We start from the raw sequence: 23067 nt of genomic DNA, 5'->3' as shown, positions 1-23067 counted from the left end.
TCATAGAGTAACGTTGGATCGATTAAATATTGCCCTTCAGTATGGTAAATGGCCACCCATCATATAGTTTCAGATATGGTTAACATACATCGGATGATATTAGGTTCAGATGAATACTATCTGGTGTGGAGTGATTCCATGCCTGGAAAGTTGCCTTTGCGGCATTCCCGATTTCAGGAGTATTTCCGCAGTGCCATTGCAGTACTTACAGTACAATCGCGGCAATATCACCATTCAGTACCGTTACGGTACTGAATGGTGCTGAATGGCATACTACCGTACCATTTCTGCTACACTTAATTATCATCAATCGAGTTGAGTTGTTAGTTGGGTAGGCGGGCCTCCTCGAGGCCGTACTGATGTTGGTGGGACTGTATATCGATAGTCTCAATCATGTTGAAGGTTCACATATGCAAGATGCCGTATAATCATTGTGGATGTCGAGCACACCCTTCCCTTCACTACAAGTCATCAACATTTACTATACTCACGCAAAAAATCTTTGATGATAATAAACCGGGGTAACGTACGTCAGTGCTTGCCAGTTATCAACAACAACAATAACACGGGGCTCAACTCATTCAGGAATGCTGCCTGGACTTGTTCATCCACAAGTCCAGTGAATTACCGCCCTTCGAACGGCCGAGTACCTACCCAATACTGCTACATCACAACACCCTCACTGACACCTCACATGATTCCTAGTAGCTGGTGGGTTAACTCCTGTCCATTGCACGTAGCGATCAGCAGCTGTAGGCAGGCTCGCCCAGTTTGCGCTGAATCCCTGAACGCCGAGCTTAGAAGTTGCTGCTTCCATCAAAAACTCCTACCTGCTGGGGTTCCGAATTAGGCGTCAAGTTCATCGTCTCCAGATCTCGTCCGGGAGTGCGCCCATCAGGGAGCTGAGCTTGACCCTGGAGCAGCACCGAGTCACTAGGACGGACCGCTTCCTCTCAAACACCTACCACCTCTCTCCCCTGAGGTCCCATGAGCCGCAACGGAGGCACCAATGCAGGGAATCGTCTCCTAGCAGTACCCTCAGAGAGGAGACCTGTCGAGATGAGTACATCGATAGAAAGAAGCGAAAGCTGACCAAGTTGTATGAGATTAGCCACCAGAGGGCGGCAGACATCAGGGTTGGTGATGGTCGTATTGAAGTACATGTCTCTCATGGACATAAGGGTATCGGTCTATACAGGGAGGATGCGCTGGGGCTTCCAAATCAATCGACTCACTTGCTGCTTCCTCATCTCGGCCGTCGCATCAGCTCTCCTCGAGCCGCCTCCTTCCCCCAACAACTGCAGAAGTTCGAGCCCCTGCAACGACATCTCTACTACTCACTAAGAACGATGACCCTACCTGACTGGCGACCTGCATAAGAGTGATCAACTGCCTCACACACGGTAGCTCTCCCACTTCGGAAAGCCCGGTCGAATACTGCTCGAGTAGCTTACTTACCTGCAAGGTGGCAACAGTGGAGGAACCAAGGTAACGCGGAAACGCCTCGCTGACCGCAGTGAGGGTGTGCTTGGCCCTCTGCCTCTGACGAAGACTGAGAACAGGCCGCAATACAGTCTGTGTGTCCCCACTGCGACCCTCCTCATCCTGTCGCCTCCGTTTCGTTCCTCCTGAATAACACAACCTCACAAATCTACAAGTGGCCAGAGTCCGACCTGAGACCGGCACTTCCTGCAGGGACATCAGGGGCGTCTTCCAGAACGGCCGTACGAGTCTAGAAATGTATAGGCAGAGGCCTCGCAATCTCGGCGACAGGCTCGAATCGATCACTGCAGTTCCCTCGGCAGTCGGCATACGCACACTCTGCGAGAGAGAACCCAGTGCCGTCCGCTGAAGGGTTCCGGCGCCCAGCGCAAGGTTTCCTCCAAACGCTGCATTATCAGCCATGTTAGCTGCTGTCGAGCCGAAGGGGTCGATGAAACTGATGATCATCATGCAGGTAGGAAGCGCCTCCCATGGAGTTGACCCTACCCTAGCTTAGACGCTATATCAGGGGAGAACAACGCCTGCTCCGCTGCTGAGACACAGGCTGCCTTATGGGCCGCCCAGGACCTACCAACAATACTGTGGCCTCACCTACACCAAGCACCTACCGCCTGTCTTCGGCCGTCTCCTCGCCGTCCATGAAGAGGGAGTCACCAGCGCCTCCTCCCAGGCTCGATATACCAGAGGCATCCAATGACCCTTGCATACCCGAGCCATCCCTATCAGAGATAGTCAGTAGTGTGACGTGTATGTTAGCGACTTACCCAGAGCTGAGGCCTTGGAAGGACCCTCGAGGGGAAGCGCTAGGCCCCGATCTCCCGCCACCAGTGAGGGCCGCATACACTTCTCCTGGACCGCTGCTCCTGTCAAGTACAGTTTGCCGATATCCACTTGTGCATCCGTACATGTCTCGCCGGGCGAGTCGCTTCGCAGCACCGCCACTCTTGAGGTTATGCGTTGTCAAGAGCTGCCATATGAGAGAGGCCGTCTCCACTGCAGTATACCTAATTCGTGACCATTGCGATAGTTACCGACTCATCGACCTTACCGTGTGACGAAGTCTCGAAGGAGATGGATGTTCTGAGCAGCTAAGATACGGAATAGTCTGTCTATTGGGCGAACCATCTGTAGTCGGCAGAAGGACGTGGCCCTGACAAAACGAGAGGGTCAACTACATTTGGATTCCGGGACAAGACCTACCCGACCAATACGACAGCCTCAGGAGTGTCTTCAGGCTGGCCCTGTTTGCAGAGATCGTTGGGCATCTCGGGGTCTGCCTTATCGATGCCGTCTCGTGTGAACCTGAGCAAGCGACCAACTTGACTACCAGGGATCGACCAAAGAGACCCTACACATGAGTAAGGCCAGCCCCTCCACCATCAATGACAGTATACCCCTCCAGCATAGCCCCTATCGCCCCTGCCCCTCCAACACACCTGACCATAGACAATACCATCACTCCCGAGGGCCTGAGTGCCAGCGGACCGTCGAGCCAATGCTGAGTAGTCTGGCGTGACCACCACTACAGTTCCACATTCGTCCAGCATCGTAACCGAGCCCGACTCTGTCGTGGCACAGGAACGCACAGATAGGATTGGGGACCTAATGGCAAATAATGAAGAGCACCGACCGAGGGCCTCCATTGGTCTCACCTATCCGGCGGACGGACCAAGCCGACCACGAGCCTAGAAGGGATTCTCTTCGCTGGGTCCACGAGCTGACGGTGATAGAGTCCAGAATGGGTCGGGGACTCGTAGCCCCAGATGCGAAGGTACACTCGAGAGCCACCCCTAAGGACCGCCAGCAGACAGATGTCTCCGCCTTTAGCGTAGGGGATGGGAAATATCTCAACAATATCCTGACCATAGATGATCGAGTACATAACACTTCCTTAGCTCCACTCACCGCGGCGTTGTTCTTCCGAGCAGATGAGAAGAATGCCCTTGCCCGAGCAACACGAGAGCCTCCGTACGCTGCAGTACCCATATTGCGGAGTGCGGTCAATATAGAACCTACGAGGCCGACTCCTTATAGACACGTGAGAGGTAGCGGTAGTAATACTGTGTAAGACATCAGCGACATGTCTAACGCCGTCCTTAGGGTCTATTCGAAGGACTGTGATGTCCCGACCACCACCATCATGGGTGTCGGAACCCAGGGCATACAGTAGGGACCGAGAGGTATCAAAGGCAACTTGGGCTACTGGACCTGAACAGGCACAGTGCAGGAAGCATGCCGGAGGGCTATTACCTGATAAGGTTACTACTCGAGAGACTACGCTTCGGAAGATACCAGGGAGATGGGACGAAAAGGGCTGAACGGCTAAGGGCTTTATATGAGAGAGAACCTCTATAACCTCACCGATGCAAGCACTTGAGTTTAGCCCTACTCTGGTCTGTGAAACCGTTCCCACTAGAGCCACCCCCGAACGCCGAGAGCAGTCGGCGCCGCCGTGCTTCTGGCTGGCCTGTTGTTGCCGCCAAAGTTCCGACTCAGTCACATACCTTCGATCCAATAAGACTCCATCACTGTGTTGGATACGGTTACTCACTCAATTTCCCATATGCTACCGTCGCATGCTCCAGCGTAGATCGCCCCACCAGGAGTACCACAGAGACAGACAAAGCGGTTGGCCTCATCTAACCATATGCGATAAAGCATCATGCCTCACGAACACTCTACCAACCTTCAGTAGCCTCCCCAGGTAAGGACACGCTCGCGTAGCGTATCGGTGGCTGCAGGGACTGTGCAGCATCCGAGACGCTCAGGACCAGGAGGTAGACCGAAGTGACTACCCAGCAGTGAGCGAGGCGAGCGAGACAGGTGAATACGTACCAGTGGACACAGCCATGATCCACTTCCGCCCCTGATGCCTTGTGTGCTGCAAGTTGGTGTTCATGTCGGCCACCGCCAACGCTACTGAGTCCCTCCATCCCGTTACACACAGGGCCGTCACTGAGTCGTCAGGATCGTCCGACACTTTGAACCTTTCGAGTAGACACTGACGAAGGGAATCAATGGGAGGTGCCCTACTCTACAACATCGTGACCGCACTTGAGAGGGTCCCATATGACCACAGTCGAGCCCCTGGACTTCCACTGTCGGCCCAGCTCGCCTGGAGAAGACTGCTGCTTACAAACAGATGTGAATTCTTTACTTATGACGCCCATCCTTTCCCACTCCCCCTCCTCATCAGGAGTTGCCCACGACTCCCCAGCCGACACGTACTGATGCAACTCCTGAGTATCCTCTGTGATAGCAGGAGGCCTCGAGTAGTCACCGAACACTGTGTAGGTCGAAGCTGGGCACAGAGTAGATCTTTGGAATCACGACACGAAGTAGTACTACTACTTCCCGTGATCGAGCCGCCACCCCCATACAGCAGGAGGGACTGCATATCACCCGCGGTCTCGTCTATTGCTATCCCGGCCTCTACCGCTCCTACAACAAATCATGCCCTACCATATAGGCCAAGGTCTCACTCAGAGCTCCGTCAACTTCACATGGTAACGAGTCATATTCAACATTTCCAAAACCGCCACCAGCACCAGCAGCAGCAGCATGACCAGAGGCGGGACGATGGAACGATAGGCTAGCCATGGTCCCGACTAAAATTCGGCCAACTAACTGTACCACTCCATGCACACTTCTCACTGATGCAATACACTGCATGTCGTGATGAAACGTTGATTACAGTGAACGATAAACAACTATGTACTATCTGGACGTTAATGCGGGACCTTGCGACGCTTCGAGGCATGCTTGGCGGCGCCCTTGAGCAGATCAGACAACCTGCAAAGACGAGACTCACCGTGAGATAGCCGATAAAACAGCACTCCAGGCAAGGCTCATTGCCAACAATTCAACAACAGGCACTCCCGGAGCATACTAGCCACAACGCGATGAATGGGGCCACACCTCGATTGAGCTCTATAAGCGATGTAAACACGACAAGATCCATGATAGCGGTGCCCAGAAGTAGGCCCCACTCCCTCCTCCTTCTCCGTAAGGCATGAGCTACGACCAATGTGTGCCATGCCAACACGTATAATTCTACGAGCGAAGACTTCATCAGTGATACTCAAACTTCCAACCACAACAACGTGCCCATCTACTACTACCGTTTCCTCGAAGGGGCTGCTGTTGCTGCTACTTCAGGCCCCTTCTCTGACATCCGTCTCGCTGCCTTCTCAGAGCTACGGACCGGCCCCTTCTCAGAGCTTCGGACCGGCCCCTTCTCAGAGCTACGGACCGGCCCCTTCTCAGAGCTACGGACCGGCCCATTCTCAGAGCTTCGGACCGGCCCCTTCTCAGAGCTACGGACCGGCCCATTCTCAGAGCTACGGACCGGCCCATTCTTAGAGCTTCGGACCGGCCCATTCTCAGAGCTACGGACCGACCCCTTCTCAGAGCTACGTGCTTGCCTCTTCTCTTGAACCTCAGCCGGTGTCTTCTTGGATATTCGTGCCTAATAACGAACAACCTATTATGGCCATTGATCCGGGCCTCCAAAACACTACCCTAACAGTCGGATCCGCCGCAGCAGCCAAGGAAATGAAGTGCTCCTACAACACACAGAAATCCTATAAATCCGAGGCCACGAATCAGCTACCCTGACCGCCTTCTCAAACTCGATGTACGCCTCAGCTTCCTCCCCTCCATCGCTGGCAGGAAGCTCCCAAGCCTCCCACAGGCTATCCACGACCCCGTCCAGGGACATACTCCCGACGTCCTCCTCGTTAAGCCTGAGATGACCACTGGTGACCCCGCACGTGTAACCATTGATGCGGCCTACACTGGCATAACACTATCCGCAAAGACGCTCCTGATCCCTTTTGGATTCCAACACGGTGCGATGTGCTTCCATGGTATCTCCTCACGGCTCGCAGGCCTTGCCAGGGCCTTGCCTGTCCTCTTATCACGAAGAGTGCCGTGAACAGCCGCATGGACTCTTCGGATGAGATAACGTGAAAATGCCTAGGGAGACCATGGTCCACCAGGGGCCCAGTACGGCCCACCTCCCAGTGCTCCAAAGCGTCCCATGCCGCCCGAGTGCCCTGCCGGATGATGTGCTTAAGAAGGGAAACTACTTCAGCTCTCTCCACCTTGCAATAGACTCCTCGTAGACCGAGGTACCTATCACATGCTACGATCATCGTGAGGCGTGGTAATGCCACATGCAGCCAATGGGACCCTTATACACAAGCGGACGCAAGGCGAGCGCATTAGTTGTTGCCATATGACAATGAATAGACATGCCCCCCTCTCGCACTGAACGCCCCTAAGGTCCACCCTTACCGCTCGAACCGGCTGCGAATACTCTCGAGGGCGGCCACATCATCGTCATGAGGGAACCTGCCAAAGAGGAGGGCCATGCCATAAACAGAGTTAGCTGGCCCCTAATGCCTACTCGAAATCCACACCATATTGGTCTATCAAGGCGAGGGCCAACAACCGGCATCTTTCCTCCTTACTGAACCTGACAAATAAAATTACGAGCAATACACGGCACGGCTATAACCCCTTACTGCGAGACACTGCCCGCGGCAGGCTCTTCGTGTTTAGTTCCTTCTTGCGACTTCTCCTCCACCGATTCAACCTCAACTGTGGCCCTGAGGAGAATGCCCCTATCTATGCCCATTGCATTAACAATGTTCTATACTGGAGTTTCACCCGTGATATGAAAAACACTAGTGAAAAACATATTTCCCGACTATTGCGAGGCGCAAATATCGCGTTTTCCACGGAGTTTTACGCCACTTCACGTAAAACGAGTGAAACTCCACTACACCTGCTGGCTGTCAACTCGCATGACTTCATCGCTATTCTCACATTTCTAGGAGAGCATGCCCTACTACCTTGCATCGCCCCCCGATCCTTCTGAAGGCTCCAACACAACTGTGTTAGGAGCAGCTGCTTCCTCCTCAAGAACCCGCCTGATGGCAGTCCTAGATCGCACATGGACAGGCTGCCCCCTACGCGGTGAATACCTCTTGTTCCCTTTCCTCTCCCTTGTCTTGGCAGCTCTACTCCAACCCTCCACTTCAGGGACCTCATCCAGCTGATATGATTTCGGCACCTTCCCCTACCAGGACCATCTCATCCCCAACCCACCCACCATTACACGACTCACTCTAAGTGACTTCTCCACCGACACCGCTACTGCCGCGATGAAGGTCTGAAATAACGCAAGTCGCTCCAGAGCTCTTTTGTAAAGGCGCTACCCTGACATGTCGCTCGTACTCCTCAGCCGATTGTTTTTCCTCAACACTCTCCTCCTCCGACAGCTGCCAGGCATCCCATAGCTCATCAATCAACTTGTCAAAGGGTATGTCACTCGAGGACTTTCTGGTTAGCCTGATCAAGGCCTATTCTATAGGAGGATGAATATACTATGTATTTATAATATACGAATCGATCTATGGAGGCAAAGGGATAGTAGAATATCAATATTTTTATAACTATATCAATATTATGTTTCATAAAGGACCACCTAAAATGTAGAAAAAATGAAATGAGCCTGGCCCAAGCTGATTCTATAGGGGGGGTACGACCCAGGGCAGTACTTCTCTATGAGCACCGTTTTGAAGAAGTCCTTAGCTGCTTCCCCGTTCCAACACGGTGCCACTAGCCTCCATGGTACTTGCTCTAATATGAGGGCCGGAAAGGGGTTTATGCTACCATCAAGGGACTTAAGCTTGCCCTCGGTAGCGTCAGCCAGCCGTCGAACAATATGCTGGCAGTAGGCCTGAAGCTTTCGAGGTGGACCACAACTAGGTGGGGGTAGCGAGTGACTACGTCCTTGTTGTTGAGCTTATCCCAGGCGTATTTATTCGCCTTCTTTATCGCCGCTCGGAAGCCGTTATTAAATTGCCTCGGATTACATATGCTCTCTACCAATGGCGTGTCCGGGTAATTAGCCTGTGCTATCCTGAGGACCATAAAGTAGCGGCATCACGACGCCCTGGACTCTCCTTACTTCTTGTATACCTTCACTAGCTCGGGTGTCTTAATCGGATCAGGCTCGAGATGGAATCTGATCAGTCATCAAGTAGGGAGGAGACCAGGTCCACCCCGACTCACGGAAAGGCTACACCATAGACCTTAACAAGCGCTGCACAAAGCCATCGAGACCTCTCCTTAAAAGGAGGAAGACCCACCCTCTCTTCCTCCTCCTCCACCGACCGAGAGGATACACCTTGGTTGAACCTAATACTACCACCCTTAGCGATGCCAATGTTACCGTTACTACCCTCTCCTAAGGATGCCCATGTAATCATCAATCACATACTTGGGCAACTCCATCATCTCCGACAACTCAGCCAAAGACATCTTCACTTCCCCACGCTGCACTTCGGCCAACAGCTTCTTCTCCTCCTCAGTAAGCCTCCTATTATCCCTATAGTACTTATCTGCAAAGCCCTGGCCTCTATCGCTACCCTCCCCGACCCTACTACCCGGGACCAGATGTCTCCTTATCGTCTGCTGCATACTCTCACAACTCCTATGAGGTAGCCTTGCCTTGGCAAACAGTGTCGGCCAGAACTTCTCCTGGTTATTACGACCAGCACTCTCCCGAATGTACCTATCCAGCGCCTTCACTATCCATCCTAACTAGACTCCCCAAGGCCTCACTTCCAAGTCTTGTCCTCATCCCAGCCAAGACTCGCCCGTGTATCCTCTACAGCTTCCTCAAGCCGATTCAACTCCGCGTTAGAGTAGGGAGCATGGATGAAGTCCACACTGAGGCACACGATGGTACTGACCACGACACGCAAGACCCAGACTACCCTGAATGTCTCAATATCTTGTCCCGAGCACCGGAACGGAACCCCCTGAGAAATAGCAAGATATTCCCAGCATCTAGCCGCCCGACGAGGATAACCCTAGTACTACCATCGTGAATCTGTCTTGGGTACCGCTGCCACGACTCTCGTCAAAGCGGCAAGCTCATAGCGATTAGCCTGCCTCCTGCTGCCTCCTCCCAGGCTTGTATCAGCATTGACCGACATAAACTGTAAAGACGCGTTAGTCCCAGCTTTCTCATAGGCACTTAACACCACTCAATGCCTCACTACAATATACAAACAATGGTCTGGATGGGCCGCTAGTCGGGCCATCTCCAATTGCATATGACGCGGATCATCATCATCATCATCATCATTGATTGTCCAATAGTAGCTGGTCAAAGCTTCATCCATGACCATCAGCGGCCTCGTCCTCCCTAGACCCCTTCTTCCCGTCCTTCTCGCACTGCTCACGAGAGTCTCCACTAGCCGATGGTATCAACGACACGGGAGCTCGGTCCAGCTTCTTAACAGCTGCCGCAGACACGGGATTCCCACTCAGACGATCGACCTTCGGGGCGAGGAGACCCTGGGTTCGATTCCCAGCGACGGCACTTATCCGGCCATCAGCATGTCCACTAAACTTCCCATGACATTGCCCCACTACTGTGCTGCATGACGCCGCCTTACCACCCCCCGGCTGGCCTTGTAGGGATGATCCCCACACCTTCTGATTGGCAGCAACTAAGCTTTTCAACTGCTGCACGAGCAGCGCATTTTGCTGCTCTTGGGACCCTTCACCCCGACTACCCCTAGCTGGGGCCTCAGGCGGAGGGACCTTAGCAGGTCTAGGAACAATAGGAGGGGTTGTTCGCACCACTTGCTGGTATTGCTTGAGGGCTGCTTGATGGAGTAGGAAGGCATAGGCTAATGCTGGGCTCGCTGCATGGGACGCTAATGGCCCGGGCGGTAACTGAGGGCCACACAGTGCTGTCAGAGAGCCAACCCCAAGCGCCATACCCTGGACAGTGGAGGCATCGAGGCCGCCTTTGGCATGTTGGCCGATGGGACCGCCTTGGCTATCGATCCTGGATGAGTCATCCTGAGGTCAGTACTGACTTGACTAGTCTCCAAGGCAACCCTACCTAGGTGGAGGCGGAGGCTGAACCCTCTCAGTGCAAGCCACATGCCCATTGGCATTGTCAGGCATGTCATTAAGCGTTTTGTCCAAGGACGGTTGAGGAGGTCTGCACTCGAGTGGATCCAGTCAACCACAGCAGCCTTCCTACCTAGCAACGACCTCTAAAGGACCTAGAGTATCGTATTCAATAGAAGATGTGGGGCTATCATCGAGACGGGCCACTCTGGCCTTCTTAGGAGCTGCCTCTCCCTCCGACCCACCAGACGGAGCTAGGATGGGTGGACCCTCCTTGGGTTTGGCCACCGACTTTCGTGGTCTGCCTCTCTTGCGTTTGGGCATACCTAAGCAATCCTCGTAACACCATCGGAGGCCCTAGATGCACTACCCTCTTCTTTGACCTCATCCTTCACCGTTGCCACCCCATGCCCAGTTGTCATCGGCTCTTCCTTCGGTTCCTCCTTTTCACTGTGATCCCCGCCATAAGGCCCAGTATAAATCGTCTGTGTGTATCTACAGCCATCTTGGGATGCGACGTTAACGGCTATGATCAGCCTACTCAACCTTGGCCTTTCTCAATAGTTCTATTATTTCTGGTAAGTCACCCGGAGGTACCGTCCTCATTAATGTGTTCAGCCACCGTATCCAAGGCGAGAATGTCGAATCTTTCTCTGAAGAGACACTAACGGGTCAGGTGACGTCGCATTGCATACTACCAGCATTCTCAGGCCTCAATAGAGTCCTGCGTTCCGTAACCACCGTTACTGTGCTACTACTGCTATCCTTCTTCCCTTTGCTCTTGGCGGATGCCCGCCTCCGGCCTTTGCCAGAAGCCTTCCGTGGCATCTTTATGGTTAAAAAATGCCCTCCTATGCCGGCCTGTGGGCTCATCATCACCACACGCCGGGCTGGCTGTCACCACGAATCTCCCGAGAGCACCCGAGAGCGCCCGAGAGCACCCACCTTTGCCGAGACCGGCCTACGGCCGGTCGGGGCACACGGCCTACGGCCGGTTGCCCTAACTGTCCCGCCTTACGCGATTGAACGCGTGGAAGTCCTACTCATCGTCTCTGCCGCGCGGTCGTAAGGATTTAGGCAGTCGCGCGCGCCATCCTGATCTATTTCCCCTAACTGCGTCGCTCACGTTCACCGTACTACTCATGTCCCCACAGGTCTTGGCGCCTCAACGTGGCGTGGGGGTGACCGGTTCGGTATAGCCGGGGCCAAGCTTTGACCACCTCTGCCTATACTCGCACATCCCTCAGCGGGTGCCTTGGAGTATGGTGGGGTTTCTCTCCGTTGATGCCTGTCTAGCCATTTTCTAGCATTTCAGTCTGTGGGCTGCTACTATGTGTATACCTGCTCTATCTTGCCCTTGCATTAGAAGACACCGTTCCCCTCAAAGGCTTCGGCCTTTGTTTCTACTGAGTTACGTCGTACTTGCCACTACCTTTACCCAACAGTTGCTCCCGTGTTCTTTCGCTCAGTTGTCTCATTTTATGCATTCGCATTCGCCCCGCTTCGTTAGTCGTTTTTTCTTCTCGTTCCAGGTACTATCAAGTTGATAGTATCAACTCGTCGCCGTGTCCGAATTCGTTTGCTGGACAAGACGGCACGTGCAGCACCGGTGGCAGCGGGCTATTATCCTTTTCGAACACTACCTCGGTTAGTTTTGCAGGGAGCATGGTCGACTGTATGAACTGGGAACCATCGCGATGTCTTCTCGCTCTCGACCATCGTACTGTCAATGTTCACCACCATGATTCCCGGTGTATTCTACCCAGTGCCGAAGAAGCAAGAGGAGCGTCTACTGTACCATCGTCGACTTGACTTACTTCCCCTAACCAACCGCAGCTGTATTCTGTCTGTTGTGTAAAGCCTGTTCTGGTGGTTCATTTCCCTCCCTGTGCTTCTCTTAGCATATACCGTGCGATGTCATCACTTTCGCATGATATGCGATATTATGTTAGGGCTGCCCGGAGTCTATATCGTCGCTATGTTGTGCTGCGAAACTGTAGTTGACTACACATCCCGAGTTTCTTATCGCAGTTATGCCTGGAATGGGTGAACTTACAGAGTCCTCTGAGCGCTGTGCTGCGGCGGATTTGGAATCAGTACTGGAGCGGCCGGAAAACCAATGCTGTGCAGGTAATAAACGATGCGTGAGTTCACCGTAAAAATCTCGATTTGGTTTTGGGAAAGTGATTTAGATGGATGATGTTCCCAAGTCAGATTGCGCAGTTGGGAAGCCACGATTTGCCAGCGTGAATCTGGGCATATTCATATGTATTGATTGCTATGCTGTGCACAACGCGCTTGGCGTGCACGTGTCAGTTGTACGAAGTGTGGCCTTGGACGAGTGGCCAGCCAAGTAGGTTCGTCGAGGGTCAGTGGAAGCGTCGTTTCTTGTAGGTGGGTCCTATTGGCGAAGTCTATCGGTAACTCGATATCCAAGTTGGATAATCCAACAATTACTATGAGCATACTTTGCCTAGGAGATTCCGAAGACCTTCAAGGAGAAGCGGTATGTAATTCAATCTCACTGTATATTAACGTCTCACAGGTGCTATCGAACGATTCATTAGGGACAAATACGTGAGACTGAAATATGTTCCCAGAATCCTTCCTGTTCCACCATGTGAGCAGAGGACTGAGTCCGTGAGTCTTCAGGACTCACGGAGGTACTTGCTTTTCTCCTGTCACACTGTACCTCAGGTGACTTGGTAGCCGAGGGTAGAAACGCCGATGTTTACAGACGCTATGCAAAGCATGCACTGTCTATCGTTCATACCCAGAGAAATCCAAACCCATGCGAAGCAACAGCAATAGCAAAACCCCCAGCTCGAATCCCGGGGCCGAAGCCTGCAGGTTGTTCCCGTCGCAAGAAACGCCTGGTCCAGAGATTTTGGGACCTTTGCCGTACTCGAAATGCTCGTGTCGATCTGACCGAGATTGATGTACTGCAGAATATGTCTCCATCGGCCTCATGTGAGGTAATCAAACGATGGACATTACTCATTCAGAATGGGAACCAGCGCTATCCACTGTATGGGTTATGGCTCCGACAGAGCCAGGCTAATAGTGTTATTGCTCTTGCGCGGTCACTCGGTCATCATGAGTGGTTAGAGCGCCACGACCGTATGTGTCCCTCATCGAAGGAGGAAGGTATCATAACTGAACATGCGGCGTTGGACGGCCTCACGTGGAGCGAGGTTAAATCCTTGAGCATGAATTGAGCCTATGACTAACTGCTCGCATTGTATGTGCCAAGCAAATTGTGGATCGCATTCGCGTCGAGTTAGTTCGGGGCGCCTAGAGTTGGCAGCTACTGATTCCCTGCACTAGCTGGAACTTTCGTAGAAGTACAATCAAATATCGTGCGATATGATGCAACAACACTACCGGGTAAGGGAAACATATGATGGATATAAGGGACTAGGTCTTATTGCCGTAGGGGCGGAGCTCAAAATCTAGATCGTGCGCCAAACTCTTCCCTGAAATATGCTCTCGGTCCGATCCCCAGGTTAGACTTTTCCGTCAAAAAGGTTCTAGTGCATTACACACTGTGCATATCGAGTTAGCGATATCTGCATATCCGTTCCAGCGCGAAACACGATAGCTATATATCGTGTCATATGTTACGGTCGGCCGACTCGGTTGGTTTGGACGGTTCCTCAACGCGACTAGTACTCATGTGAAAATGGAGAGTAAAAATACAGACTTGAGCCAGATGGCTACGGAGTTATCTCACATGCTCATAATATCAATTTAATTAGCAACAATGATAACTCAAACACCTAATCTCAGCCTCATATATCTATCCTCTGGCCTTCCTGCCTGCCGTTACTCACTGGAGCATTTCGCGCACGCCCGATAATAATAACAGATCATTCGGTGCCGCGACACGCCTCCCCCTCGGAGATGCTTCCAGCGTTATCTTCGGAATCGCCACAATCCCACTGATCCTCGTCCAATCTCAATATCTCAAATGCACTCTGGCCCGGATCCGCTTCGTCCCAACATATGAGTACCTTCTCCGCCAAGTCCTTCACTACAGTACCCCAGTGCAGCTGTTGTGTGCCGTCGTCGTGTGTGAGCTTGCATCGGATCCTCATACCTGCTCTGTCCGGCAATGGCATCGACTCATAGTCCCTTCGCACTTGCAGTGGACATAAATTGAAGTGATTCTCCTCCGTTAAGCGCTCACCTTTACCTCCGACGATCCTGACTCTGTAGCGACGAGTGCTCAGAACCCGTACCACGAATCCAGTTCTCCACAACATGCTGTGCTTCTTCGTTGGTTGGTATATCATCACTGGATCTCCCACTCGGAATGCAAAGTCCTTACTTACTGATGGTGTTCGTCCCAGTGACTCCAATACCTTCCTGCGTTTCTCCGGCCAAAAATCGTTCAAAAATCGCCGCAGATTCGCTTCCCTACGACGCTGCCATTTCCCTTCGACATCCTCCCCTACCTGCTGGGTGCTATCCATCAGCGCAGCTCCGCCTCCCTCCCTGCGGATATAACCAAATCTGAGATCATCCGCTGTCAATGCCTTGACATATCCTTGGTCACTAATATCCGCCGATGATAAGGGAGATCTATTGAGTGTCCACGCGATTTCATCCGCCAGATCCTGTTTGAGTGCCGCCATAGAGTCTCCACTCCAATCCGACACCTTATATTGTCTCAGAATTGTTCTGGCCGCTCGCACTGCACTCCTGTGATGGGTTTCTGCCGCTGTAGTCCACGGTGCTCGGGGATTGGCTGGAACGAAATGAATGTTCCATCCCGCTAATTCAGGATCCCTTGCCACTGAATCCCTGGCAATCGCATTATCGGCTACCACCACTGCGAATCCGCCTTCTCTCCTCTGAGCCCTTCTGATCGCTGCCGCAATACTTGAGGAAGTCTGATCTGGTATGGTGATCCACACCACGCTATATGTCATGAGGCAGACCACAGACAGATAGAGCAGACCCGATCCCAACGTAATGGCATCCACCGACACAGCATAAAAGGGTTCCTTACCTGCTCTCAATAGATTCTCTGGTGAAAGATCCGAGATACCCGCCCCTGAGAGCCCCGGCGATATTCTCCACTCCCGCTTGGCATTCTTGAGCTGACAAGTAACACATACTGCAAGCTCATCATTCGCAAGTCGCTTCAATGACGGTGCGAAGAAACCAAACTCTATCGCTCTCTCTACACTGGCATTCCGGCTCGCATGCCGCAGCTTCCTGTGAGCACTACGAATGAGTAATCGCCTGAAACCCATCCTCATCTTTGGTACATAAAACGCCCAACTGGTAGCCCCATCTGCGCCATTAATCAGATAGCGTGCTATGCCATCATCATCAATCCTTATGCATACCAATGATCGGAGTGCCTTGGCATCCATTCCATCTGCCCATCCCAGCTGCAGCGATCTCGAAAAAGATATCTTGTCTTCTTCCTGATATGCCACTGGATACTGCACATCTGAGAGTGGATACCCCGCAACCGCTCTTCTCCACAAGATGAAGGAGAAACGTAGGGCTTTCCATACTTGGAGAGCCGCATCGACATCGTACGATACCAGCGCCAACTCATCCGCAAGACTCGGACATTCCCCTCCTCTCCGACCGTGCGATGATGTTTCCTCCGGAACATAACACAATCGGTCGGCAGAGCTGGGTAGTTCACCTAGTCTGCCCACGATATCATCCACTGCCTGCGCCACGCTGAGAGGTTCATCTAGATACTCCTGTAGAGCTCTTCCTATCTGAACGCCATTAGCACATTTCCTCTGTAGTAGACGAGACAACTCATCCGCTCTAGTATTTCGACAGCCTTGGAGATGTTCGATCTCAACAACCACGTCACAATTATTTCTTATGAAACTGATTTCCTCTTTTATTGCATCAGCGAGCCTAACGATCGATCTCAATTCCAGTGCCTTGCAAGGGGGATTCTCATTGCACCAGCGGATCGAAGCGAAATTATCACCTTTGATTGAGAGCTTACACGTGCCTTGTGTGCCGAGTCTATGGTGTGAGCCTCTCCAATATCCCAGAAATCTCGCTGTTCGACTCACCCCTTCGAACATCGCTCTCAACTCTCGCCTATTCGAGTGCCACACCGCTTCTCTATTGGTTCACCTCCCTGCGGATGCCAAAATCTCAAAACAACTTCCCTTACTATCCGAAAGGTACTCAAAGATTCCCTCCTGTCTGGTCGCCCACAGGCTGAACCCCCACCCTAATAATGATTAGTCGGTCTCCAGAACCAAAAACATATTTTCTTCTCCCCCCTGGAGAGATGATATATGCATACAGCTTAGGGACGGCTCTTTCTCTGCCACCCATTTCCTAGTCTCTTCGAAAACCATTCGAACTCCCTCGCTCATGTCCTGCAATGTGAACTCCCTATCCCACGGAAGGCTACTAAAACTCTTCCCCACTATGGCCCGTAATACATCCCCTAAAAGCCTGAGTGTTGGATGCCCTTGGACACTATCATGAGCCAACGCTCCCGCACACGCAAATGTACCACTTTTTGTCCAAGTGGAGGATTTCAGAAACTCTCTTACTGTCGACCACCTCTGCGTCAGTTTGCAGTCAATCAGCATCCTTTCATCTTCCAGACAGATCCCCACCCCTAATAAAGTGCCCTCCGCACTCAAAGGAATAGAGATGCTATATCTCTCGCAATACTGTCGGAACTGTTCCCCGTTTCCTGGCCTGACTACCGCCCACAACTTGTCACACTGTGCCACGAATCCCAGGTACCTCAGAATCGTAAACAGAAGGGAAAACGCCCTGACGATCCCCTCCACTCCTCCACCTTGAATGACAATGTCATCCATGTAGAAGAGAATGAACAAGAATACAAATCTTTGGCCCCATGAAAGTTCTCTCATCAACTCCAACATCGTCGCCACTATCTCCTTGACGGCCCCCTGGAGACAACCAGCTCCAAAATGCAGCCCGAAGGCCACTCTATCCGACACAAACTCCCCTATCGCGGGGCAAGCAACACCCAGTGCGCTAAGAGCCTGCATCTATAATATGCCTTTTGGAGATCTGCAACAATCATATCCTCACCGTTGAGTCGCACCGCAATGAGTATATCTGACGTTGCCCGTCGTGACGATGATACTCCTCCCAGACTCGCATTGACTCCTCTACAATCCAAGACAAGTCGTGGTTTCTTTTCTAGCTGTGTGAGAAAGATGGGAGATGCTGGCAGGCATTCCCTCTCTTGAGAGTGCTCCTCGCTTTTCAGCTCCGATCTCCTTATCCACCACCCTCTCGCTACAAACTATTGAACCAGATCCTGGTACACCCGTTGATGAGTCCCTGAGAGCTTATTGTACGCAGCCCTCTCATATCTGGGTACACGAAGTTCTCTCATCGCCTTATCGTCTCTCTTCGGGAGATCTATATACACCGCCGCTTCCTGCCCTTCGCAGTCTGCCCGGCTGTCTCCCCTCAACTTCCTGAAAGACACTCTGTATTCTCGAAGGCCCTCATCCTCCAGGTCCCCTTTTCCCACAAGCGTCGACACAGCAACTCTGGCGACTTCCCGTTCCTGTGGTGGAAGCACTGGAAAAATAATCTTACCCTCTCCCTGAGGTGATGGTTGAGTTCCTACTCCTTGTCCTTTTCCCGGAGTATCAAGATATCTTATCACATTGTCCTGCACGTACCTTACCACATCAATGGTATCTGCTGCACAATCATCCACCAATTTTTCTCCATCCATGCTGATGGTTCTCTTCGATCGAGACACCGTTCCCGTTGCTAGGTCCAACTGCAATCCCACTCTGCTGCCAATATCCCTGCCTATTAGCAGACCGACCTCGTCCTCTATCTGCTCTGAGTACAACACTCGGACTATATGAGGTCCAGCAGTGATTGTCTCCCCTTCGAGCCATAAGGTAAGGTATACTTCGGCCTCCTGGGTGATAGCTGTGCGGCTCCCATCCGCCAGCTTAGCCCACTTCGCCACCTTAGTAGTTGGTATGCAATCTCGCCTCGCTCTTCTATCCTTCGGTAAACATAAGTATGTGCGTCCCGCTCCTGGGTCTATCGTCCCTTTCACTCCCAAAATTCTATACTTCGGATCTACTGCACTCACTATATCGGTTCTGACCTGTAACTCTACTGGAACCTCTAAGTAGATCAAGCACACTTTATCATCCAGCTCTTCCCTGACTACTTCTTCTACTACTATCTTTTCCTCCTCCTCTATCTTATCTAGAGCAGGAAAGCCTTCCCCTTGGCTACCTCCTTTATCTAATGTGGAGCAAGATGAATCTAAGGCCGCAACGCGATATCCACGAATCACATTCGGCCCTCCCCGTTTCCCTGGCTTTTGAAAACAAAAGGTCTTACCCTGAACTTCTGCTTCAGTTGGTCATCCCCTGCGACTTTGGCCATCAACGCCTTGCCCTTGACCTCAATAAGGTCACCTCATCGCTATATCCCACGACTGCCCCAACCACCTTTCCGACTTTCTGCCCCTGGCCTTTTCCTCTACTACGCAAAGGTCTCCAGTCATCTGGTTGGAAAGTCTTCTTTATCTCCTGTTCGTTCCACTCCTTGACTGTGACAACGAACGAAGCTTTGAAACCTTTTGCCCATGACTCCAGTGACTGCTTTGGGGGATGTGGAGAAGTTGCACTACCCGATCCTTGTGATACCGCCATCCCAACCCCCTGCTGACTCGTCGGCTGAGCTATTAGCGCCACCTTGTCCGTCTCTCTCCTGGTGGTGTCCTCAGAGGTCCTGCTGACATCTCTGATGATGTCCACCACTGTGATACCGTCCGTAATCACATCTCCCACCTCCAGAGAGAAAGGTAAAAGTGTCTCCCAATCCTCCTCACTGACGTCTCTGTAAGAGCCACGCTGTGACCTCGCCTCCCTCTTCACTTCCGAGATCACTTTCTCCGCTACTCCACTTGGCAAGGTATTCACTATCGCTCTGACCACCCTGAACATCTCACTCTTATCCTTATACGCCTTATGACACCGAAGTACAATCGTCTCAGCCGAGTCCAAGAACTGATCTACTTTACCAGGACCCCCATAGCTGAGCTTTGCTAGTGACTCTCGGATGTTCCCAATTATCGCCGTTCTCTTACAAAATCGACAACGTAGCTGATCTTTGATTCTCTCCCAACAATACTTGGATCTCTGAGCCGCTCTTTTCGCACAGTCCCTCACTGCTCCCGACGGAAGAGTGGTAAGTAGTTTTCCCACACATGCCATCCGGAATCCGGATATCATCACGTACTTTGAACAGTAACCGTGCATCAGTGCCCTTTGAATAGCTACCAGCCCCAGATTCTTGTAAAATTCCCTCAACAACCTCAAAATGAGAATCTAGATCAAGGATATCCTCACACTGTGGCAATGCTAACTTCGAAACCCCCTGTGTATTGATCCCTACTCTGGGTTCCCGTCGCACATATCCCCTCTGGCTCGACACACCATAATCCCTACCCTCATTTGTGAGACTCTGTGGCACTGGCATTTCAGCTAACAATCTTGGAGATGCATTCGCGACTACTACGCTAGCGCGGCGAGTTTCCCCCCTACCTGGGACTGTCCTTGAGTCTCTCGTTCCGCAGTTGTCCTTGTGGTCCGCATTCTCAGTTCTTGGTTTGATCTCGTCTTCGGACTGATGAAACTTCTCCTTTCCTGATACCGTAGGTAAGTAGACCTCCGAAGTAGAAGTACCATCACGAGCGTCATAAGAAAAAACCGATCGCGATGCCCTAGAGCGGTGCTCTTCCTTCCCCAATTCGGACACCACTCCTTGTCTCAGCTCCTGTAACTCTGCGATATCTTTCTCTGCTCTCCGAAGTTGATCGTGCAGAAGACTCTCCTGTATCTCTAATGTCGCCAGCTCTTCAGTGGTTTCCTGGTCCTCTGGTACGATGATGCATTCCATCGCCGCTTGGACCTTCTGAATTTTGCCTCTCAATCTGCCTCGTAGGACTCTCCTTTTCGTGAGCTCTTTCTTGTAGGACTCTTCATCCTTTAAGAGTGCTCCCATGGTACTGCTAGCCGCTTCGGATTTGCTATCCGCGTCGTCCATCTTGAGCGTCGAACCGCCACCAGCTGTCACCATGTTACGGTCGGCCGACTCGGTTGGTTTGGACGGTTCCTCAACGCGACTAGTACTCATGTGAAAATGGAGAGTAAAAATACAGACTTGAGCCAGATGGCTACGGAGTTATCTCACATGCTCATAATATCAATTTAATTAGCAACAATGATAACTCAAACACCTAATCTCAGCCTCATATATCTATCCTCTGGCCTTCCTGCCTGCCGTTACTCACTGGAGCATTTCGCGCACGCCCGATAATAATAACAGATCATTCGGTGCCGCGACAATACGAGTGCGTGTGTCCTCCTACATTTATCTACTGTACAGGCTACAACCAAAAATTTGGACCCCATCGATTGCATCCAAATTCCAAAGGATGTCGTGTACCAATACGATGATATAGCAACTTCTCGAGCAACTTGTCGATAGAACACAACCAAGGGGCAGTAATAGATAGAGCTTAACCACTTCTCTGTCCCCCGGCATGTGCGCTCGCCATAACAGTCGATAATCTTTCTGTGTTGTTGCCTACGTGTGCAACTGAGTCTTAGGACTCCTAAGACTCCTAAGTTAGGAGCCACACGATCTGGTCCTCCCCACATATGTTGATTATATGACAGTTTCTCATCAACCTTGTTAAACGTATAAATAGCTAAGAATGGGACAACGGTATTGAGCTAGGGGACACTGTGTCCCGGACACATTATTATGGCGAGCGCGAAACACAGTATATTCATCGTGTCATACGAGTGCGTATACCCTACATTTGTTTACCGTAGGAGATTCTGATTGTTAGGTCGATTTCGAGATTCAGCGTGACCCAGTGAGAGTGGCATCTCATCGATGGCATCCCAATTCGAGCATTCCAAGCGCATAGGATATACCATATCGTCTCACTCACTCCGAGTGTGACATTTTGACGTGTCACATCAGTGTGCTGCTTAATCGCGCGGGAAGTTGGTCAAGTGTCGGTGACTCACGCTGCCAGGGAAAATTCGAGACTCAGCATAATGTATTGGAACTAGTGTCGAGGAGGTGGCATCGATATCTCCATGCTCCGAGCACATAGGGTATACCGCACCACCTCCGCTCAACTGTCTCTCTGTCCCTTGGCGAGAGCGCTCGCCACAACAATCGACCATCCTTGCGTGTTGTTGTTCGTGTTGCGTGAAGCTGAGCCCTGAAGTGCCCGGCCTGTGCGGTGTACCTGTGCTCGTCGTACCGCACCATTATTGGCTGGTCATCGTTATTATACAGCATAGGGTGGAGCTTTATGACGATCCTAGGTTGAAGAGTAGCCCGACCATACAGTGTAGACGGTAGTAACGTCATGACCATGGGAAGGGTAGCAATTTCCATAGTGCTAGGGAACGCAATGGCTGTGAATACACCAATTCTCTTTCCCTCTCTCGGAGAGGAGGTAGTCTCGACGTAGTTACGTGGACATGACGAAAACACTGAGGGCAAAATATAAGGAGTTATGGGCCAAATTGTTGCCGCGTTGAGCGTGATTTGTTTTTCAGCAGTTGTAGTTGAGTACTTTCCATCCACGTTGCTGGTCCGACCACTCCCCAAGTTCCAATAAGACCCGATGTCCACTTCTCGGTTCGTCATCGGCATTGTGGTTAACATTGTTGGTGCTATTACCACTAATTTCGGTACTGTTCTCATGAAGTACCATACAGCCGTGAAGCACGGCAAAGGGCACTCCCTCATAATAGGGCTGATCCTCTTTTGCATAGGCTCCGTTCTGACCTTCGGGTCCTTTGCATTTGCCCCTCAGTCCTTGTTGAGTGGTATTTCTGCGATTCAGTTCGTGTCCAATCTCTTCTTCGTGCACTACTTCCTCCAAGAACCCTTCACCGTCTTCAACGTTTGCGGTACAGTGGTTATCATTGGAGCAATAGTCATGCTGGTGGTATCCTCGACCAAGTCTGAGGCCATCAACAACGTTGACCAAATGTTCAACGATTTCTACTTTTCGGCGACTCACGGCTACTTTGTGCTGGGATTGTTGCTGCTTATATGCTTCATTGCTTTTGCCTTTTGGATGAGGACTGGTGCTCCCATTCTGTGGTTTACTCGTTCCAAATGGCCCAAGAGGATACAGTGGGAGCTCTCCTTGCCAAGATCCCACAATAGAGTTACCCGCTTCCTAGTCCCCAGCGGGTACACCTTTTGTGTAGCAGCAGTAGGGGCCCAGTCCGTGGTGTCGGGCAAAGTGCTATCACTCATAGTGACCCAGGCTTTCGGTGGCCAAGTTTCACAGCTGTACCAGGGTAGAACATTCCTAGTGCTCTTCGCATGGCTTTTCGCGGCTGTTTTCTGGGTAATTCATCTCAACCGAGCGCTGAGAATATTCCCGGGAGCATTCCTGGTACCACTAACACAAGTTTGTTGGACCCTTTCTACCATGTTATCTGGCGGTATTGTATTCAAAGAATTTGTGGCTATGCAATCGTGGCAGTTGGGTGTATTCTTCAGCGGTACTGGAGTCCTCTTCTTTGGAGTGTTCCTCCTTAGTCCGAGGACCAG

At 51.7% G+C, this 23067-nt stretch overlaps 7 protein-coding genes across 7 annotated transcripts in view; 2 read left to right on the top strand and 5 right to left on the bottom strand.

Annotated features, from left to right (window-relative positions):
• Nucleotides 1-581: 581 nt before the first annotated feature.
• Nucleotides 582-5138, bottom strand: Pmar_PMAR017096 (hypothetical protein; the record flags this gene model as incomplete). The annotated part of the gene is made up of 29 exons (XM_002767474.1): nt 4986-5138; nt 4855-4944; nt 4661-4804; nt 4537-4618; nt 4339-4490; nt 4190-4294; nt 4055-4142; nt 3893-4007; nt 3754-3817; nt 3565-3711; nt 3409-3515; nt 3156-3361; nt 2989-3105; nt 2856-2939; nt 2704-2805; nt 2552-2653; nt 2409-2507; nt 2268-2366; nt 2112-2222; nt 1990-2070; nt 1674-1939; nt 1513-1628; nt 1360-1458; nt 1236-1316; nt 1094-1190; nt 966-1051; nt 831-914; nt 695-784; nt 582-650 (listed from the first exon to the last, which is right to left on the bottom strand). The coding sequence occupies exons 1-29, from the start codon at nt 5101-5103 to the stop codon at nt 582-584; spliced, it is 3201 nt and encodes a 1066-aa protein (XP_002767520.1). The 5' UTR covers nt 5104-5138.
• A 67-nt stretch (nt 5139-5205) lies between these two features.
• Pmar_PMAR017095 (hypothetical protein) lies at nt 5206-9515 on the bottom strand (the record flags this gene model as incomplete). Its single annotated transcript, XM_002767473.1, has 22 exons — nt 5206-5295; nt 5625-5971; nt 6024-6068; nt 6116-6248; nt 6299-6480; nt 6522-6639; nt 6802-6858; nt 6914-6982; nt 7032-7115; nt 7362-7439; nt 7494-7588; nt 7637-7681; nt 7728-7860; nt 8070-8251; nt 8302-8434; nt 8483-8539; nt 8587-8712; nt 8756-8915; nt 8961-9088; nt 9139-9246; nt 9294-9338; nt 9400-9515. The coding sequence occupies 22 exons, from the start codon at nt 9513-9515 to the stop codon at nt 5232-5234; spliced, it is 2505 nt and encodes an 834-aa protein (XP_002767519.1). The 3' UTR covers nt 5206-5231.
• Nucleotides 9516-9696: 181 nt separating this feature from the next.
• Pmar_PMAR017094 (hypothetical protein) lies at nt 9697-11274 on the bottom strand (the record flags this gene model as incomplete). The annotated part of the gene is made up of 7 exons (XM_002767472.1): nt 9697-10263; nt 10311-10392; nt 10436-10537; nt 10580-10772; nt 10817-10941; nt 10988-11099; nt 11145-11274. 7 exons carry the CDS (start codon nt 11272-11274, stop codon nt 9697-9699), a joined length of 1311 nt encoding a protein of 436 aa, XP_002767518.1.
• Nucleotides 11275-11299: 25 nt separating this feature from the next.
• Nucleotides 11300-13664, top strand: Pmar_PMAR017093 (hypothetical protein; the record flags this gene model as incomplete). Its single annotated transcript, XM_002767471.1, has 5 exons — nt 11300-11511; nt 11979-12055; nt 12478-12576; nt 12992-13066; nt 13144-13664. 5 exons carry the CDS (start codon nt 11300-11302, stop codon nt 13662-13664), a joined length of 984 nt encoding a protein of 327 aa, XP_002767517.1.
• Nucleotides 13665-14315: 651 nt separating this feature from the next.
• On the bottom strand, nt 14316-14711 carry Pmar_PMAR017092 (hypothetical protein; the record flags this gene model as incomplete). Its single annotated transcript, XM_002767470.1, has 1 exon — nt 14316-14711. The coding sequence occupies one exon, from the start codon at nt 14709-14711 to the stop codon at nt 14316-14318; it is 396 nt and encodes a 131-aa protein (XP_002767516.1).
• Nucleotides 14712-18669: 3958 nt separating this feature from the next.
• Nucleotides 18670-20607, bottom strand: Pmar_PMAR017091 (hypothetical protein; the record flags this gene model as incomplete). The annotated part of the gene is made up of 5 exons (XM_002767469.1): nt 18670-18708; nt 18808-18870; nt 18918-19553; nt 19603-19799; nt 20016-20607. 5 exons carry the CDS (start codon nt 20605-20607, stop codon nt 18670-18672), a joined length of 1527 nt encoding a protein of 508 aa, XP_002767515.1.
• Nucleotides 20608-22123: 1516 nt separating this feature from the next.
• The window catches only part of Pmar_PMAR017090 (conserved hypothetical protein), a gene marked incomplete at both ends in the record, with an annotated part of 1179 nt that continues 235 nt past the window's right edge, over nt 22124-23067 (top strand). The window contains one exon of the mRNA XM_002767468.1: nt 22124-23067. Within this exon, the coding sequence (XP_002767514.1) occupies nt 22124-23067 (944 nt within the window).

The sequence above is a fragment of the Perkinsus marinus genome, assembly GCF_000006405.1.
Source record: "Perkinsus marinus ATCC 50983 genomic scaffold scf_1104296970664, whole genome shotgun sequence".
NCBI classification, from domain to species: Eukaryota; Perkinsozoa; order Perkinsida; family Perkinsidae; genus Perkinsus; species Perkinsus marinus.
This window is presented reverse-complemented; position numbering and strand designations above follow the sequence as displayed.